The sequence below is a fragment of the Typha latifolia genome, chromosome 8, assembly GCF_019914945.1.
Source record: "Typha latifolia isolate L0001 chromosome 8, TyphaL0001v2, whole genome shotgun sequence".
Classification (NCBI taxonomy): domain Eukaryota; kingdom Viridiplantae; phylum Streptophyta; class Magnoliopsida; order Poales; family Typhaceae; genus Typha; species Typha latifolia.
In genome coordinates this window covers 2,077,854-2,099,033 of record NC_133093.1, presented here as the reverse complement: position 1 = coordinate 2,099,033, position 21,180 = coordinate 2,077,854, and the positions used below count along the sequence as shown (strand labels likewise).

Below are 21,180 nucleotides of genomic sequence, written 5' to 3'. Positions count from 1 at the left end.
TTGAGTTAGTTGTCAAATGAGTGGTTGGGTTCACAAGGACACAACCAAACTTTCATGCACACAATAGAATTGAAAATTCAAATTGAATTTAAAATTTTAAGCATGTAGGGTATATAATAATGATAGATATCAAATAAGAAAAAAAAATGAGAGTAAATTAATAGTTTATGTCTATGAAAACTATTGCTTTTGTTTCTCTTGTATTTATTGAAGCTAGTTAACTACTCTACTATCTTTAAATGAGACTATAGTTTTGTGGAGATAACTTAATTTGTTTATTATATCCCAATTAATGTAAAAGAAGTTAAAAGTGTTTAAGTTTGAAGTAAAAAAAAATTAAGTTATAATTGGGCTCTTATTAAATGAATAATTAAAGTGAAACTATGAGGTCATAAAATTCTCACTGCATTTAAGAAAATAAATAAAACTTTTTTCACGAATTGAATTATCACTTTTTATCCGACCGTCTCAATATTTATTTTTTAGTACATAATAACTTCTGAACTATTAAAAATAACTCACCTGACCCCCTCAGTAAGTAAGAAGGTTATTATATGCAAAAAAAATTCAGGGAATTATTATGGAAAATGGTGAAACTTCAAAAGTGAAAAGAGAAAAAAAACTCGCCTAAACCCTAAAATCTAAAAATTATAATGTTTTTTTAAGTAGCAGCTCACTCCCATTAAGCATAAACTTAAATAACTATTATTAAATAATCAATAACTTAATCTCTACTCATAAACCTAACAAGACACGTGGCGTCCTCTAAACCCTTCCAAAATCCAAAATTGAGCTTTAATCATGTAATTCTTTCCTTAAAACCAAAATTAATTACCTATCTAATCACCAATTAATAATCAAATTAGGTAGGATAGAATACAATAATAGTCAATAGATCATTAACCTTTTGTGTACCCAATCCTACGCTCACGGGCCCCTCCAAGAAACCTCATCTTTTCCCAAAATACCCCTTACAGCTCACTACTGTACGCGGCCTTACCGCCCATCGATTTCCCACCACTTTCCTTGTCCTTATCCGTCTTTTTGCCCACCAGAGATAAATATAAATTCCGCTCTCTTCCGACTCCCATGTCCAGATCCATCTCTCTTCTCCCTCCTCTTCTTCCTTCCGAAACCCTAACCCTAGTTCCCAATCAATCCCTAAACCCTCACCTTAGCCATGGATTTCGAGAAGCGATATGGGGTTACCTCACCTTCGTCGCCTTCGTCGCCTTCGTCTCTGAAGCAGAAGCTCCGCAACTCGATCTGCTTCTCCTGCTGCTTCAACGGCGGCGGCGCCGCCGCCACCTCCGGCGAGGAGGAGGAGCGTCCGATCTCTCTGATCCGATCGTCTTCTACCTGGATTCGCGCGCGGGCGCAGGAGCTGCCGGAGATCGGGGATAGGTGCCGCGGCCTCGTCTCGCGGATCGGCCGCCATCGCCGGCTCTCCGGCGACTTCGGGTACGATCCGCTTAGCTACGCGCTCAACTTCGACGAGGGGATCGAGGACGACGACGCCGCCGCCGGCCCCGCCGAGGGGTTCCGCTACCGGAACTTCTCCGCCCGGCTCCCCGCCTCGCCACCTCGGCCTCCAACCGCCGCAGTAGCGATCGCCTGATACTCTCTCACTCTCTCTCTCTCTCTCTCTCTCCCCCTCTCCCTCTGATCCGTGTCTTGTTATTTCTATGTCTATATGTAAGAATTGGAGGTTTTGATTTGGCGAAGGAATCGTTCCTCGATTGCCGAGCGTGGATTGATGTTTTTATTTACAAAAAATTATTTTCCAATCAAATTTTTTGGGCAGGCGTGATCGGCGCTAACGTGCGCCTTCGGGCGTTATGATTGATTTGGTTATCATTAATACTAGTGACGAGGCTATAACGGTCAAAGGGGGAGGAATAAAATAAATATCGGAGGGGAATCGTACCTCAGGCTCGGGGGGGTCGCTGGCTTTTGGGTATATCCGGCGGACGCCAGCTGGCGATTTAGACATCGTATACCGGCGTCTTCTGGAGCTTTTGACTCGTTATCAAACTCAGTTTGAATTCGGTTACTTCAATAATTGGATTGAATCATTTGGGCCCAAATTTTGGCGAGTTTTTTTTCCAAACTAGTCTTGTTCCAATAGATTAGTCATCAAACTTATTAATAAATAATATCTAATTTATTATAACCCTAATAAAATTACTGTATTAATTAGTGTTTTATCTCTAAGTAAAAATATTAATTAGTTTAGCATTTTTATCTTGTCTTAAAATGATAATCAGTTTAGCGTTTTATATATAATTTTTTTTTAATTTAATCTTTTAGGAGTTAAAGGAAAAAATTTACCTAACAATAAATGCTGATTAGTTTAGCATTTAATAATAAGTTTAAGAGATAATTTATTTTAATTATAAAAAAAACCTCACTTTTGGCTCGTATTTTATAAACAAGTCGAGCTCTATTTGACCTAAGCTGACTTAAGCTGCCGATAGAGATATCACCAACTAAAAACTAAAAGGTATAAATTGAAACCGAACCAAATCATTGGAATCACTAAAGTAAAAATTGTAATTTGCCCAAATTATTTGAGCCCTTTTATTAAGTGCTTTAACTAACACCAATGCTCTTATAAAAAAAAAATACTAATATTTGTCATATATTATGCAAGTTTTTAACCCTAATGCTATTCATGCCAAAGGGTGATCCATTGAATCACTTTTTGATACAGCGGAGTAATATATTAAAAAAAAAGAGCTATATTTGGTGAAAATAATTTTATAATCTTAAAAATTAAGTTTTCCTAAGTACGTGTCTTCATAGACTATACTATACTCTTGTAGTCTTGTTCTTACTAATTATTTGTTGGTAATATAAAAGGGAGATGAAAATTATTTCTACATTTTTGGTATAATTATTTGTTAATAATATGATAAAAGCATCTCTTTTTCCTTTCTAAAATACCAAGTTTTTCCATATCCTATTCCTATCAGAATATATAAATCTAGAATAAATCTATGAATAAAGGATACTTTATCCCCTCTACCAATCTAGCTAGGAATAAAGGAATAACTTGTAAATAAAAGTTTCTACCATTCTAGACATTCATATATATATACCTAATGGTGATAAAATTGTTTAAATTAACTTCAATAAAAACAGTTCTTATATATAAAATAAAATATTTCATATGTTTTATATTTAATATATAAATAAGGGAAATTTGCATATAACACCCTGTCTTTTAATGAAATTGTGATTTACACTCTACATTTTCACTATTTATAAATCGAGTCCTATGATTTAGCGAATATGTACAAAAAAAAAACACCTTGTTGTTAGATTAGGTAGTTAAATTTAATCAAATCTCTGAGTTAAGTTAACTAAACTAAAAAAATTATGAAAATACCTTCAACCAAGTTATACTAAGAGCATATTAGTTATTTTAAAAATAAGGGCATTTTAGTTATTTTAAAAATAAAATATCTCCATTTGATGGAATATTTGACTGTGTTAGTTCAAACCTAACCTACGGCAATTTCTGCACATATTCGCTAAATCAGAGGTTTCGATTTGCAAAGAATAAAAATGTAGGGTGTAAATTATAATTATGTTATAAAATAAGATGTTATATATAAATTTCCCTATAAACAAAAAAAACTTGAGTAGAGATCAAAGACATAGAAGTTAAGTGTGCTCGGGGTCCCTAATTAATTAATCTTCGACAAATTAGACACAAAATTTACTATATTTGAGATCGATTAGTAAAAATATTTGAGCTGAAAGTTTGAATTAAAATGCGGTCATGCCTAACCAAACCCTAATCATTCGCGAACCATTCGAATAATTTGCATCTCTGTTACTCTCCTTAGTTCAAAACTAGAGGTTTTGTTGTTAATTAACATTTGCAAGCACTCATTTGTAAATATGTGTTTCATTTAGACATAGCTTTACTCCAAATCTAGTCTCCAAAATCTCAATTAACAAATCCAAAATTATTATTATTTAATTCAAAATTTCATTTGAAAAAAAAAGAATATTTTATTCGTTTTCCCATGTGTGCCTTGGCATTTTTTTTAGTAAAGTGGTAGCTTAATTTATAAATAATGAAAAGAGAAAATTTTCTTTATAATATAGTGAAAATATAGGGTGTTATGCAGAAATGTTATGGAAGATTCGTCGAGTTTGCACAAACTCGTTGCCGACATCAAGAGGGACAATGTGATCTACAAGTTACGTGGTTTACGAGGAATTTAAGTTTGTTTCAACCCAAAAACGTTTTATGACCATGATATCTCTCACGATAAAATATACATGTTTAATTACAATTTACTCCCTTGAACTTTGACTCAATATTATTTTGCCCCCTGAATTATTTAAAATGCTATAATATGTACCTTTGTATAAGGGATGGAGTTAGGGGTGAAAACTGGTTGATCCTATTCACTATGATTCGACCCGCTATTCGACCCGAATTGAATACAGATTTGGATATGAATAGAGTTTTTGAAAAAAAAAATCGGATAGGGGTTAGATATATTTTTCGGATTCGGATACGGATATTGGATATCCGTTTACCCGCATAATTTTTTGAATGATTTACAGTTTTTAGTTTGTTTATTTAAATAGTAAATATTAATATTATTACTAATAATATGTTATATATTATTTATTGAGATTAATTCCTCTAATTTTACATATTTGACATACAAAAATTTTATTTGTTATAAAACTCATAATATTTTTGTGTTAGTTATATCTAAATAAAATATTATAATTCTTCTAAATTCAGTCAATATCTATTTAAGATTCGATCATCTATCCGAATATTATGTGTATTAGGATATGGTTTCAATTTTGCTGTCCGTCCAATATCCGTATCCGAATCCGTACTAAAAATATGAATACGGATATGGGTTAAGTACTATCTGATCTGTATCCGATCCATTTTCACGATGATGGAGTGGGAAAGTGACAATGAGTTGAAGTCTGTGGAAACGAAGTGTAATTAAATTATTACACATTTAAAAGTATCAATATTTTCTTAAAACTAATTTTAGAATCTTTCTTTTGTATCAATATTCTTTTCTTATTTTTAATTAAATTGTAATTCTAAAAGCTTATGTCCAAAGTTAACTATGTTATTGACCTTTTTATCTTAAAATCTTTTACACTTTTTTAGTATCACGTGACCGTAAGTTACATATTATGTAAGATTTTTCGGCAGACAAAAACACAAATATACTATTACGAACCGACCTGATTCGATCCGAAATAGTTTTAGACTCGATTAGACTCGTAACTTTCAAGGAGATCTGCGAACAATCTAACCAATGGACAATCTTGAATTTTGAATATATTGTCATTCTTGGAAAGAGCTTTCTAATGAATCAAAGATCATAGGATTTGAACGGTTAGATCATGAGATATCGACCGAACAGTGATTGAATGTCAATTAAACCCTAGTTTGATAGCCTTTCAATGGCTAGATCGATGTTATATTTTGTAGAATAGGGGATTAGGAGTTAGAAAAGACCGACCAAAGACTTGGACGGTGAAAAAAGGGAGGTGGAAGAGGGTGCCAATGGCTTGAGACAGTCGAGAAGGAGATAAAAGCCAAAGCTAATTTCAATTATTAAAGATAAACTCCAATTAGGATTTTCTCCACATATTTATAGAGGCTCACTCTAGAGACCCATCAACTAAATTAAGAAAACCCTAACAAACTAATAACTTTTGCCATGGTGCGTTTGAATGCGCCCGATTGTGTTTGAATGCGAAAGTTCAGTTTTCTGTCAATGCAAATATATCCAGGCATTCGAATGACTGCGTTTGAACGGCCCCGATTTCATTCGAACTCACAATTTGCGTCTATTTTTGCGAACATGTGTAGGCATTCGCATACCCATTCGAACGCAGTCCCTATGTTCGAACGACCAGTCTAGCTAATATAGACCGAGTCATATTTTATACACTTACCTGAAATAAATGTATGTGAATGAAAATAAGAATATTACTATATTTTTATAGCTTATTTGATGAGATCTTAACCGTTAATTCATTTTGAGGGGGTATCCATATGCAAAACTCAAATATTTTGGAGAGGTGTATATATATATATATATATATATATATATATATAAGATATTTTTAGAAGGGCACACACGAAAAAAAATCCTATTACTTAATAAGAGATGATTATTTATGATATTTTGTCATAAACGAGTCTTCCAATTCAAACCTATTTCAAGCTCGAGCCGATCTTTGTGCCTAAACGAGCCTCTCAATAATAGATTCAAGCCTATTTCAATTCAGGCCTAAATTAAGTCTGGATCGAATTTGAATCAGACTTGAATTAGGCTTGACTGAATATGTTGTATGTGAAAACTTGAAGTACAAAATTTGGAGATTATATAAACCTAAACTAATATATAATTACATAATATTAACTACTATATTATAGAATTCATATTTTTATAAGTATCATACATTATATAATATTAAATATTAATTGAGCTTTATCAAATTGAGATTTATCAATCGAGCTGTCTTGTGATCAAACTTATTAGTCAAGGTTGACTCATTTAAATAATGAGCCGAGGTGGATCAAGCTCAACTCGAGCAGACTCTATTATTTTGACAACCCTAACAAAGAGCCACAGTATCAATTCATACATTGAGCAGAGGAGGTGATTTATGGTAAAATTTTCACATAGGGCATAATCTTTTGCGTTTAACCTAGAAAACTTGAGATAGGGATATGGCGGCCAGTTATGCAAAGATACAAGTATCACGTAATTAAACTAAATCTTAATGTTTTTATATTTAAAATAATGCGACATTAAGTGATTAATTCAGATGATTTTATTTTTGCATAAAATACTGCAAATCTTTCATTTCACTATTTTTCTAACATCTTTAGGTGCTAAAGTAACTCCAGTTCAGTTTGGACAAATATTTGCAAAAATATTTGCAAGATCATCCTAAGCGGCAAGTTATTTTCTGCCTTGTTTGGTTTGAAATTAAGTGTCGAACTCGATTAGTTAGTCTTAAAAATTTGATTAGATATGAAAAAGATAAAAAAAAAAATTTGGTTACGGAACCAGTTTAAGAGTTTCTAAACCAGTTTAGAGAGGTCCCTAAACTCAAAGCAAAGATCAGGATGGCTACTTGTTAATCCAGACTAACCCGCGATGTAACGCAAGCTCTCCACGTCTACCAAGACCCCATGCACATCTACGTCCAGGTTGTTGTGGCTTTTGGTAGTTATGTTGTTAGAATAATATAACTAAGAAATAAGTTCATTTACCTTAAGAGATAAGAGCTCTTAATACATTTATATCATTGTTATGTAATTTCTATACATTAGAGTGTAATCATTCATATGGGAATATATATAAAAAGATATTATTTTCCTTTTCATGGATCTATCCTATTCTTTTAATGACATCCTCCACCCACTCTTCGCTCTCTAACAATCTTAACCCAAACTTTTGTGTCCCAAACATCACTAATCTAATGACCGCCAAACTTCCAGACTCGAACTACCTCCTTTGGCAAAAATAGATGCAACCTTTTCTCCTAAGCTGGAACTTCTGGCACTGCATGATTCCTTCCCTCTGGCAATGACCTCACCATCACCCGACCTAATCCTCATTACTTGGCTTGGTTCTATACCGAACAGACCTTGGCCAGTCTTATCATTGCCATCCTGTCTGAGCTAATCCTTGCTATAATGGTTCGGCTCAACTAGAAAAGATCATTAGGCTCGACCCACCCAAACTCAGCCCCAACCTGTCGGGTTTTAATTGGGCTAAGCTCGAGCCTGAGCTCGAGATGGTAGTGGGTGGCATGGGTTGAACCTTTGCCTGCCCGACTTGGCTCAAAAGCTCGACCCACTACTTTCATCTATGACAACTAAAATGCATACTTATTTCCATAGTTTTTTTAGTTCTACATCGGATATTTAGTAAACTGTATATCAATAAATAAGTATATCCGCATGAAAGATAATTAAAATGTCATCACATAGGCCCACTAAACTTGGTCCAATGAGATATAATATTTTTAATTTTTAACCCATTATGCCCAACCCAAGTCCAATATCTAATAGGCTAGTAGGTGGTAACAGACTAAAGTATTTTAGCCCGACTTGAGTGATTGGTGGGTCAATCTATGAACAAATATTTAAGCCCAGTCAGCTCGAACTCGGCCCACCCCGCCCGATGATCACCTCTAGGCTCGACACAACCCAAGAAACCTTAGGACGAATAATTTAGTTCGATCTTCTTTTGATCCTTCTAGCTATTCTATACAAATGATCTATCTAATATCAGTCCGACATATCCCTCAAGCCCTCGATGCTTCTCACCATTCTCCCATGCAATGACACAACCATCTTGGCCATTCATCATCCAAAGTTCTTTCTTTCTTAAGGACTAATAATGGTTTAGATTCATGTTCGAAAAAATTTCGTTTCATTTTTAATAAATGATGTTCTTTGGGTAAATCTAAATATCTCCCATTCCTTTCAAATAAGTTAAATGCATAGGTTCCCTTTCACCTTGTTCATTCAGGTGTATGGATGTCCTATATGGTTTCTTTCTCATAATTCAAATATTATGTTTTCTTCACTCTTTTGGATTTATCCCATGCATTGCAAGACTATAGCCTTTGCTCATATTCAAACAATTCTATCAAAAATCCACATGTCTCAACATTTTGCATCCTTGGGCATTCACCATTAGATTTCTTTCCTTCACACACCCAACAAAATGGCATTATGGAACACAAACATTGTCACATAGCCAACATGGTTCGGACTCTACTTATCACCTCTTAAGTTCCTCCAAATATTTGGGTCGAGGCTGTCTCCAAAGTTGTCCTCCTCATCAATTATCTACCCACGCTGTGGCTTTAGTGGATCTCATAATTTGAGTGCATGTTTAGTTTCTCTCCATCATATGACTTCCTATATACATTTGGTTGTGCCTCCTATTCATACCTTGCAATTCTTATGTCATATCGTTAAATGTGTGTTCCTAGGTTAGAGCTCCAATCACAAGGGTTATCAATGTCTAGACATCTCCATCAACAAAATATACATATCATGGATGTTCACTTTGATGAGTCTAAAATTTTTTTTCATGCATACAACTTAGAGCTCCTATTTAGTTATTGGCCATTCCTCTGCAACCTCATCCCTATTATCTCATCAACCCCATGACCATGCGGTCTAAAGGCAACACTCACCATCCTCAGATGGCTCCATTCAGTAATGATGCTAACCGAGTCATATCGGATTACATCATGAGAATATTGAGCTTGATAGATTAAGTCTATTTATTTTTTAATTGATTCATATTTATCTATTACGTAAGCTCTTAAGACAAATCTAGTTATGTCATGTAAATTCTTAAGACAAGTTTAATTAAGTTATGTAAGCCTTTAAAGTAAGTCTAATTAAGTCATGTAAGCCATTAATGCAAGTCTAATTAAGTCATATAAGTTACTAAGGCAAGTCTTAGTTCGAGTCGTATAAGCCTTTAGGCCTGATCTGAATAAGACTCATTTTACTTGACTTATATATATAAAGAGCTAAACTTCTTTATTTAATCATCCAAATATCTAAGCATTAAGAAATTAATTTAGCCTTAGACTATCTTTAGGAGTAAGAGTAAGATAACCTAGGAGTAAAAGTAAATTAATCATAGCCGTTTATTTTCTTAGGAGTAGATCTAACTTAGAATTCTGAATCTACCTCCAAACCCTAGCCATTATCATCCACCACGAGCCACCCTAATATACAGTGGTCCACCACCATCTTTGGTCGTCTGCCACCATTCGACGATCGCCGCAACGTCGGATAATTATAAATTTGTCCCATTTCGATCTTCCTCCACTATTTTTAATTTTAACTTTTCATTCGGACCTTCGATTTATGCAAAACCAAAACTATTAGAATCCTAATTTCCGAGGCTATAATTACATAAATTTTTATAATTTTTTTACATTCAGATCGATTCAGATCTGATTTATAATAGATATTCCTTACCTCAGTGCATTTGTTATTGTCACTCCAGTCTCCTACCATTGAACCATCCTATTACACCCAAGCCTCCAACCTTTCGCAATGACACACAACTATGGTTGACGAGTTCAATGCTCTCCTCAAGAATGCAGCATTGAACGCCATAAAAAGCTCCACTTGTAGCCAAAAGATTTCACCACCAACCCAGCCTCAAATATGATGAACCCTTTAGCTTGGTAGTGAAGCTGGCTGCCATCCAATTAACTGGTCCTTGGTGTAGGTACTTCCTTGCGTTGGTCTCTCCACCAACTCAACGCCACCCTTCATGGCTTTGCTACCAATATGATTGTATTATGACAGCCATGAGCTGTTAAGATAATGCAACTAAGAGATAAAGAGACCTTCAGATGGAAATATACTCAAAAATGTATTGTTTTCCTTTTTCTCTGCTAATTTTCTTATTATTAAACAAAAAATCAAAGGATAGATTATTTCGTAAAGCTTCACTGTGGCAATTATTTTTTTTCGTAATGACATCAGATGAACTATTTTTTTTCGTACACAATGACTGTCTGAACTATCAAAAATATATATAAAAACCTTCGTTGTGTTTTAAATAAAATGCAAGGAGTGTATCTAAAATTGTTAGAATTGTAACTCCAATTATTTTCTTATACAAAGTCTATTAGGCTTCAAAAAAAAAATAAAAGTTAGGTTGATAACTATAATTTTCCAACACCTTATCAGTCTATTCAATTGCCCATCCAACCCTTCTCATCACCTAGGTTAAACCAAAAGGGCTTCATAAATCAAGGGATAAAGAATTAATTTATCCTAATGTTGTAATATTAGCCAAGTACCAATGAGATTGCTTTTTTATGTAACAAGCTATAATGCTTTAATAACTGTGCCACTAAGTTGGGGAATATTTATTATTTTTAGTAGCAAGAGAGTAAAAAGGGAGTAGTAGTCCAATCTGGATACAGTGGGTAATATTCCTAGTAATTGAGGATGGCAATGTGTGTTGTTGATTCATGTCGGCATTGTATATTAAACTCATTTAATTAGATTTTTTATTAGATCTAAACTTTAATCTAGGCTTTCTCCCCCAATGCTCACATTGGGATAAATCCCAAGGCACTTTAGATTAATAGAATATCATGTGAGTATGAAATCCCAAGGCACTCCATCTAATTACTTTTCTTCTTAGATGGTAATTAACCCTTTTTCTAAAAAAGATTAAGAAGTATGTTAATTCTTGATCACTTGATTATAAATATTCGCGGCCAAAAGTTTACTAATTAATCTTTTTTTTTTTTAAAAAAGTATCATGATTTTGTGAATAAATTACTAAAGAAAGATCATAATAGTTAATTTCTAAATACTATTTGATTGTAGCTAAAATGAATTGGGAAGTGTTAATAAATTGCATCAAATATTTTTCAAAGCAGAAGACCTAAAAAACCTCTCATAACTCTCTAGGTTTTGGGACAAAGATCCAGTAATTTAGCATCACAATTGTACAACTAACAATTTTAATTTTCACTTGGGAATCTTCCATCATGGCTTTGAAGATAAATCCAAATGAGATTGTGTCTTGTCTCTTTAAGGAACTTATTAAAACAAAAAGTTACCCTCTTGGTATTGTGTCATTATCTCTCACAAGGTTATTTGGTAAGAGACTAATAAGACTATTAGGTTTACCTAACCTTCCCAACTGTGATATTTCTACCTAATAATACCATAATGTTTAAAAACTAGGTTAAGAAACTATGTAGTCTACTTAATAGAAAAATATACCAATACTACTAGGATTCGGATTAGAAGTACAACATAAGTCTTTTTAACTCGAAAAAATAAAAATAAAAATAAAAATATTAATTATCGTTGAAAATCTTATATTTTTTCTAACTCTTACTTTTTAGTTGTAATATTTTCGATCAAAACCTCCTCATTATTATTTTCTATATTTTTATCATATTTTTTTATACCCTTCAAACACAAAGGTAAGAAGGAAAAGAAAAAGAGAGAGAGAGAGAGAGAGAGAGAGAGAGAGAGAGAGAGAGAGAGAGAGAGAGAGAGAGAGAGAGAGAGAGAGAGGTTATAATTCCTAATTCCACTTTGAACTCTTCCAGTCTCACTGAACATTACTTCACCTCCATCACTACTACTTTTTCTATTCCACCCCTATATTTTTCCTTTATTCCTCCATCGGTCCATCCCCTGATCCGCTATTCCTCTTCGTCTCTACGGTTTGCTTCCCATCTCCGTCTCCTCTTCCCCCCGCCCGTAAAAACCCTAACCCTAGAGCCGATCTCCTCCATGGCGGCTGGCGCCGCCGGCGCCCCATCCGGCGACGGCGGCGAGAGGGTCAAGCTCCTCTGCAGCCTCGGCGGCCGCATCCTCCGCCGACCCAGCGACGGGGCGCTCCGATACGCCGGTGGCGACACCCGGATCGTCTCTGTCGTCCGCTCCTCCGCTCTCGCCGACATCGTTGCCAAGATCTCAGACGCTTACTTCTCTGGCGGTGCCGCCGTCCCGATCGCGATCAAGTACCAGCTCCCCGATGAGGACCTCGACGCCCTCATCTCCGTGTCCACCCCCGAGGACCTCGAGAATATGATGGAGGAGTACGACAAGCTCGCGAAGGAGACCCATCGAGGCGGCCCCTCGCCGAAACTCCGGGTCTTCCTCTTTCCCGTCGCCGACCTCGCCGGGGGTAACGACGATCCGGACGCAGATCTCCAAGATACTGGAGCTCAGTATCTCGAGGCGGTCAATGGCATCCGGAGGAGGGACAGCGCAGTGAGCATGTCGTCGACGCAGAACTCAGATGCGATGGCGGCTGGTGGCGGCGCGCAGGAAGGAGGTATGTCGCCCGGTCTTCTTTCTCCCACTTCGATGGCTTCAAATGATGCATCAAGATCGGTTTTTGGAGCACCTCCGCCTCTTGTGGATGCCTCCGGGTCCGGTGGGTATGTGCAGATCTTGAATTCCATGAACTCTGAACGGCCCGCTGTCGCACCGTATGTGCCGCAGCCTTATGTAGAGCCGCCCAATGCCCTATTTGCGACTTTCCAATCTGCAGGTTTGACACCAAACTCTACAAAACCTCCAATTTCCCAAATTAGTAGTGGTACTATACCCATTGAAACTAGGGTAAATCCTTATTCTGAAGATAACCCAAGCGAGCAAAGGACATCTCACCCTCCTGGTGAGGTGAAATATAAACAGCCTTTGTCCCAGCTCCCGCCTTTGCCACCTTCCTTCTTCAATACCCAGGGTGGGGAGCAGTTCGGGATGTATCCAGTAATGCCTTTGACGCAAGGTCAGAACCTGAGATTGGAGGATTGTAATATGTGCCATAAAGGCTTACCACATGCTCATTCTGATACATTGCTAAATGATTATGCTGATGGCCATGCAAATGTTGTTCCTTTGATGAGTCCAATGTTCCACAGCCTCCGCCCTGAGGATGTCGCGAGGATGATCGCTCCACAAAGAGTGATCTCTGGAGGCGTAGTAGATCGTGGGATGGAATCTCGTGGGGAGAAGATGGTAGCTGCTGCGCAGCCATTAGGGGATTATAGATTTAGTCAGATCACCCCTGAGATGCCGCATGACAAGGAGAAAGTAATTCTTTCTTATGCAGACCATCCTCCACCAAGTTCGATGGTTTTGCCAACAAATGCACAAAGTTCATATGCAATGTTTATTGACCCTACACGCCCTCGGCATGAGGACTTTTCACAGCAACTGCCACCAAATTTTGGGCCACGTAGATATCCAGTTGAGCAGGACACTGCCAATAATCCATTTCTTCTTGATGCTAATTCAACTGTAAATCCAAACTTTCATGGAGATGGGCAGATGTTTCACGATAACGTACCAGCATTCTCAGTTAACTATGTTAAGCCTGTGGATAGGATGATGGAAGCGCTACGAGTGAGTTCAGCTGACACTTCTGGTCCTAATGAACAGTGGAAACCCATTGTATCACCTGATGTTGCCACTCCCCAGGATTTTAAAACTGAGAATGCTGCAGAGAGTAATTTTGTGGTGAGACCAGAAGGACAGAACGAGGTGCATCATACTAACACCTTTTTCAGTGTTGTTCCAGAGGAGAAATCAGATACTCTAATTGAGCCATCGACATATACCTCTTCAATCGTGACACAATTGCAGAATCTTCAACCTTCCTATGTAAGTCACATGCCAAGCATGATGAGTATGAATAGACCTTATCCTTATCATCCTGAAACAGGACTTGGTGTTGCTGGGGTACCCACATCATCTTATGGTACTGACCTTGCCTACAGTAGTACTACTATCATGAAGAACCCTATTATGGACTGGAAAGAAGCGGTTCCACAAACCCATCCTAATGATATAACCATCCCGCTAAGTGGCAATGTTCAGTTATCTTCAGGAACTGCTACTACTCACAGTGGGAGCATGGAACAGCTGCAAGAACCTGTTTCATCATATTCAGTTTTGAGCAACGAGGACCCCTGGAAAGTATTAGGAAACACAAATGTACTGCCACCAAGACCTAAGAAGGTAGCTTCTAAAGAGTCGATCAGTCCAAAGGATCTTTGCTCTGACAACTCTTTGTCAAATAGCAAATTATCAGATGTAACTGTACCTTCAGATGAAAGTGCTTTTCACCAGACACCAAACATACTAAACAAGGAACCACATCAGGAACTTGTTCAAGGCGTCAAAGGTTGGATTGCTAACTTAGTTTATCTTGTGACATGTGTAAGAGTTCAACTTGAGTTTAGGATTTGGAAAGATAAATACTTTCTTATACTCTATTTTTCTTGGCTCATGTTCAGGAGAACATTTTGAGCTAGATTTGAAAGCTATGGAAGAGGGCATGGTAGCATCTGTTCTCCAATCATCTGAAACTTCTTTTTCTCGTGAAACAAAAGAATTTGTTCCTTTATTTGATGAAGAAAGTGGCACTATCAATAGTAATATAGTCACGGAAGATCACATCACTGAGGTGAGCAAATTATCTTCTATACAATCTTATGCTCTTGATTTCTCTTGGTGCTGAACTGAACATAATTCAGGTCCTAGAAAGCAAATTGCCGGAGAGGACTAGTCTTGGTTTTCCAATTGCAGATGACATTGGCTCACGCCTGCAAGTTCGATTTTGAATTCTTTTAATTTTTCATCTTTAAGAATTTTATGAATAAGCCTAATACGTTTATTTATTTTTGTTGATTTGCCTTTTCTCTATTTCATTCCAGATCATAAAGAACAGTGACCTTGAAGAGTTGCAAGAGCTAGGTTCAGGAACATTTGGAACTGTGTATCATGGAAAATGGAGAGGTTCTGATGTTGCAATAAAGAGAATTAATGAGAGGTGCTTCGCTGGGAAACCATCAGAGCAGGAACGCACGGTATGCACAGATTTGTTAAACTTATTGCGATGTATTATTGTTTTGAGTCTTACTTTTATCAGTATTCATGGATATCCTCAGAGGTCTGACTTCTGGAATGAAGCATCCAAGCTTGCTGATTTACACCACCCAAATGTTGTGGCATTTTACGGTGTTGTGCTGGATGGACCTGGAGGATCCATTGCTACAGTGACAGAATACATGGTTAATGGATCTCTTCGACATGCTTTACAGAAGAATGACAAGTATTTCCTCAAATTACAAGACTTTTTTATCTGATATGTTTATATCCTTACAGTATTAGGCTACTTTGGTCCTTCTATAAGTGTAAGGAAAGATTATAATTTCATAGAAAAGAGTGTTTTGACTCTTCGTTGTTCCCCAACAGGACACTTGATCGCCGTAAACGTTTAATTATTGCAATGGATGCTGCCTTTGGAATGGAATACTTGCACAGCAAGAATATTGTACACTTTGACTTGAAAAGCGACAATTTGCTTGTGAATTTAAGGGATCCTCAGCGTCCAATATGCAAGGTAAGCATCTTTGATTGTGTTGCAATGCCAAAATGATGGAATCTCTTTTGAGTACATCATATTGCCATTCAATCCATCATTAGATTTGCATACGTAGTTATCAGAAACATGTTTTTTTCAGCAATATTATAGTTGACATTAGCCATACAAATATGTTAAAAGAAAGACTGGATTTTTACATAGTTGTCATGAAACTTTTAAAATGCATTCTTCAAAATATCATAATTACCACTAAAATCATTGTGCTCTTTCAAAAATGCAATCCATTAGTTAAATCTAACAAATCATGATTATAATACAACTTAGATCTAAAAAAGAATATTTTGCTATTGTATAAATTATTAAAAATAGTTTAAAAGCTACCCAACATTATACTCATTACTATAGTACAACGAAATATATCTTATTTTTATGTGACAAAAATTGTTGATAAATATTTTACACTCTAAACTTAAAAAAAGTTGGGTATTTTAGCAATTTAGGTGTCTATTAGCTTTAATAATTATATGATAGGAACATTCTGTTTAGAATTAATCATAATAGCAATTTTGAAAAAGTCAAAAGATTTTAGTGGCAATTTGATATTTTAAAGAATGTAATGGCAATTATGATATTTTGAAAGTTTTCAATGGCAATTATGTAAAAAGCCCAAAAAGATATACTTTTGAATGTATACATGTTGCTATCAAATTACCAAGGAGTCGAGGACCATATGATGTTTGACATGTGACTAGTTTTGTCTACATTGAACTCTTAAAAGCCAAGCACTTTGGACATATATTTCTATAGTAATTAGGACCTTGTATGTACCAAGATTCCAAGTATCGGGATATGGTTTGGCAGTCCGAAAAAACGATATATATCAGTTGTATCGATAGTATTGGCTATTCATATCAGCTTGTATTTTAGAATAATTTTTAAGACATGAAAAATTCTAAAAGTTTTAGAAAAATCTCTTTATCTCTAATCTCACCTGCTTCAAGAAAACCAAACCGATACTCCCTCAAAAATCTCTCCCTCTCACTCTTCCTCTCTCTCCCTCTCTATCCCTCTCTCTCCCTCTAGCACTCTCACTCTTCCTCTCCCACTTCCTCCCCAAAGTTGATGCTTCTTTGACATAGTTTTGGCCTCCGTCAATGTTTGACAAACTCTTCCAATGACGATCAGGCTGCGTCAACCTTCAGCAACCTCAGATATGTCATTTTTACTTTATTCTCTCTCTGATGAGCTCTCTATCCTCTCTTTCTCTCCCTCTCTCCTCTTTTTCTCCCTTTCTTTCTCCTGATTTTGGTTCGTTTCAGCCGAAACTTACCCAATCTGGATCAAGTATCGGTTGATTTGGTCGATACCTCACTGAAATCAATCAATAGACTAGTTATTTGGTCGATACCTCACTGAAATCAATCAATAGACTAGTTTTGTGGTGGGATTCAGATCAGTTATGGCCGATCCTAATCCGTTTCAGTCAATCTGAATCGGGATCGGCTGAAACTAAGAAACTTGGTGTGTGTAGTCTTATTATTAGTGTATATTTAATTCTGCATAATTCATATTTATGTGATCTAAATAAGCATCTATATCCAAAACATCTTGTTTATTATTGTGGGATAAGAAAGCAACAAGCCTAAATGCATGCGTCTTTTTTCTATAAAGGATAAGAAGAAACACTTGCATCTTTGGCAAATTGAAGCTACAACAATTGAGTTCACTGTGAGAGGAAATCAATTAAAGTGGTGTACTCTAGACTTGTCCAAAAATGTCAACAAGATATGTATATATAGTTATCTTTCTAGATAATGAAATTGGAAGAGAAGATAAATATATTGAGAGAGCTTCCGATAGGAAGAAGTCCTCAATATCGTTTGATTATATATATATATATATATATATATATATATATATATATATATATATATATAAGAGGATTTGGAATATCCCAACTACCTAGTATTCAATTATATGCTGCAAATGTTACTTTTCCATCAAGAATTCACAAATTGGATAGTGGTGATAAAGGGTACATAGGACAACTCATTGTCAGGTTATTTGATGATGGATCAAATCCAATGATCTTGATCTACATGCTTTGAAATTTTTCTTTGTTTTTAAACAAATTTTATTTCATTTGGAGCTTTAAAACATTATTTTGTGCTCTATTTGATTAAGAGAGACTTGATTTATGAATTATGGTTTCTAAGTCTTTAAATGTTGTAAATGATCTTTAAGGATTGTTGTGTTGAAGAGCGTGTCATGCTAATACCCAGTCAATATAAAGTGTGCCAACTCGGCTTTGGCACGCCCTTGTGTGCTAGTGGCACGTACTGACACGACTTTGATACACCCATAATTTTTTTCTAATGTCTTTTATCCCTAAAAAAAGTATTTTAAAATATGTTTTTTGTTTGAATATATGCTTTAAAGCCTAAAGTAGTCTTCTATCCTTACATAATATTGTAAATGCCTTACTTTATTGAAGTTATAGCAATAATCAATATATAACATGTTCACATATCAATTTTGACCTATTTTAAAGTGTAAAACAAAGAAAATACTTAAGCGAATAAAAGAATAATTTACGTTTTGATGGGATTTGACCAAGAAATCTTGAATTTCTCCTTAATCTCCTCTCTTTCTCTTTATCGTTCTTTCACTTCAACCTTTTTCTAGTAAAGAAGTAGCTGCCGCCAAAGGCCTTTGAGGTTTTGACTACCTTTAATGGGTTAGTGGGTTTCGGGTGCTGATTCATCATTGACACGGCAAGTCCTTGTTTGGCATGGCTCCTTGACAAATCTTCAACTTGAAACTATCATCTCTCTCTCTCTCTCTCTCTCTCTCTCTCTCTCTCTCTCTCTCTCTCTCTCTCTCTCTCTCTCTCTCTCTCTCTCTCCCTCCCTCTCCCTCTCTCCCTCCCTCTCCCTCTCTCTCTCTCTCTCTCTCTCTCATGCATGTTTGTATGGAACATTTGTTGAATATCAATTGAATGTTTGATGTTACCTTGTAATTGGCTAATGGTTAATAGTATCTACTATTTAGACAATGTGCCCAAGTGGTTTGAATGGTGATAAGCGGAATTTGCTTGCTACGTACCACAATGTGTCTGGATGGTTTGAATTTTAAGAACTGTCATCCTAATCAAGTTGATTCCACTTCTCAAGTTTGGTGCCAGTTTGTTATCATCTATTTCATGGCTAGATGTGTACAAAGAGGATGACAAAATGAATCCGTTAAAGGAGTTTTCCTTAGAGGAATATTATTGTGGCACACTCTATTCTGCTATTTTGTCGCATTGCCATGAGAATGATTCATGAGGGCTAACTTGTGAACTTGAGTCCCTCATTGCATTGTAATGGGATGTTGATCTATCATTTTAGTATGTTATGAAGTCTGAAATCGGTTCCAACACTTAGGTGAATTCTTTGTTTGCATAGTATTGGCTTTCATGGTTATTGGGAGTAACATAATCAGAATTCTCTTCTATGATATGAATAACAACTTTTCTGGGAGAATAGTTTGTTATATTACTAGTTTTTTTGGAGCTACGTATTCCATGTCAACATGCTGACTCACAATTACGTCTTATCAGGACTAGGGACTCAGGTTATGATAGTGATGCTTTGTTTCAATGTGAAGGATAGTTCTTTTTTTTTATTTTTTTTGCATATGTAACTGTCACAAGCATATACGTGCATGATTTATCTTGGAATTATATGACTCGACGGGCAAACATGGAGTATGTGGAAACTCACTTAGGTAATGAAAATTTCTTATTTGTCTCTGTGGTTGGTTTATGCATCTTGCAGGTTGGTGATCTTGGTCTTTCAAAAGTGAAATGCCAGACCTTAATCTCTGGTGGTGTACGAGGAACACTTCCTTGGATGGCTCCTGAGCTTCTAAATGGTGGCAGTAGTTTGGTATCAGAGAAGGTCTACTAATATTCTTTTTTCCCCCATATCTGTTGCTTTCTCTCTGCATTATGTTCTTAGATCAGCACGGTACTTCTAGATTGCCGTTATGTCAGCTCCTTAGGATTTTATCCTGTATGACCATTTGTCTGATTGCAACCTATTCTCAGGTTGATGTTTTCTCGTTTGGAATTGTGATGTGGGAACTGCTTACTGGAGATGAGCCATATGCAGACTTACACTATGGAGTCATTATAGGTAATATCTTGTAGAACTGAGCTGTTATATAAACTTATATGTTACTATGATAACTTAATCTATTATCCTGACTCCTAGAGGATTCTGATTCTCTGGGAGGAATTATTGCAGCAATTAATAATTTGACTAAGCATAAGTTGAAGAATCCCCATTGGCTGATCGAATTAAGCTCTAAATAGAAAACTAATCCTTCATTAGGGATGAAACTGCTATTTGTCTTGGTGTTCGGCACATTATTGATGGAACAGAATTTTCTCATCTTTGTAGACAAACATTAGATGCATATACTTGATATTTGCATTTTTGACAGGTGGTATTGTGAGTAACACATTGCGTCCTCAAGTGCCGGAGTCTTGTGACCCAGAATGGAGATCATTGATGGAGCAATGCTGGTCTACTGAACCATCAGATAGGCCAAGCTTTACAGTGATTGCTAGCAGATTGCGTTCTATGGCAGCTTCTCCACAAAAAGGACAAGCCTAAAACCAAGACGCATCCAGAAGTCAGACTCAGTCAGACACAATTTTGTATATCACTCTGATACTCTGGGGATTTTACCTGCTTGTCATTTTGTGTGCAGCTTATTAGCCTTTGGAAGGTATTATGTGCAGCCTTTAGGAAAACACTGTAGAGGGTTGTGTCCATAGCATTTGTTAATACTATTGTCAATTGTTTCATAGTTTGTGACCGCAGTTGCTACCCTTGTCTCCAAAGTGTTGTGAAGGACTTTCTTCCTCAATTCTTTCATTTAAACTGGTCAAGTATGTCCATTTAATAAACAAGAAATGTCCAATTTTGTTTGATATCAGTGTCAAGTTGTCCAGAATAATTATAATTTATTCATGTGTCTACAGTGACAGGAATCCAATTTCTTATGATAATTATCATCAGAGTGCATTGAAAGGCTAAGCCCATATTGCAATCAGATTGATGATTCTATTCTGTTTGCAGAAGTCAATATTCTGAATTTGAAGTTTCTCAAGAAAAATTATGTTCTATGTGAACTGGCACGCTTTCTGGTCCTTAAGCACCCAGAAAGCCTACTCGGTGACAAAAATCCC

The 21,180-nt window shown here is 36.1% G+C and overlaps 2 protein-coding genes across 3 annotated transcripts; both read left to right on the top strand.

Moving 5' to 3' along the window:
* Positions 1–1,079: 1,079 nt before the first annotated feature.
* On the top strand, positions 1,080–1,792 carry LOC140794409 (uncharacterized). Its single transcript, XM_073146424.1, has one exon. The coding sequence runs from the start codon at positions 1,181–1,183 to the stop codon at positions 1,616–1,618; it is 438 nt and encodes a 145-aa protein (XP_073002525.1). The 5' UTR covers positions 1,080–1,180; the 3' UTR covers positions 1,619–1,792.
* Positions 1,793–12,077: 10,285 nt separating this feature from the next.
* On the top strand, positions 12,078–20,927 carry LOC140793486 (uncharacterized). 2 transcript variants are annotated; one of them, XM_073144982.1, is made up of 9 exons: positions 12,078–14,738; positions 14,851–15,020; positions 15,091–15,165; positions 15,271–15,423; positions 15,505–15,668; positions 15,812–15,959; positions 19,760–19,882; positions 20,032–20,119; positions 20,430–20,927. In XM_073144982.1, the coding sequence occupies exons 1-9, from the start codon at positions 12,335–12,337 to the stop codon at positions 20,600–20,602; spliced, it is 3,498 nt and encodes a 1,165-aa protein (XP_073001083.1). In that variant the 5' UTR covers positions 12,078–12,334; the 3' UTR covers positions 20,603–20,927. The 2 variants fall into 2 exon arrangements, with proteins under 2 accessions (XP_073001083.1, XP_073001085.1); XM_073144984.1 differs by lacking the exon at positions 15,091–15,165.
* The last annotated feature ends 253 nt before the right edge of the window (positions 20,928–21,180 follow it).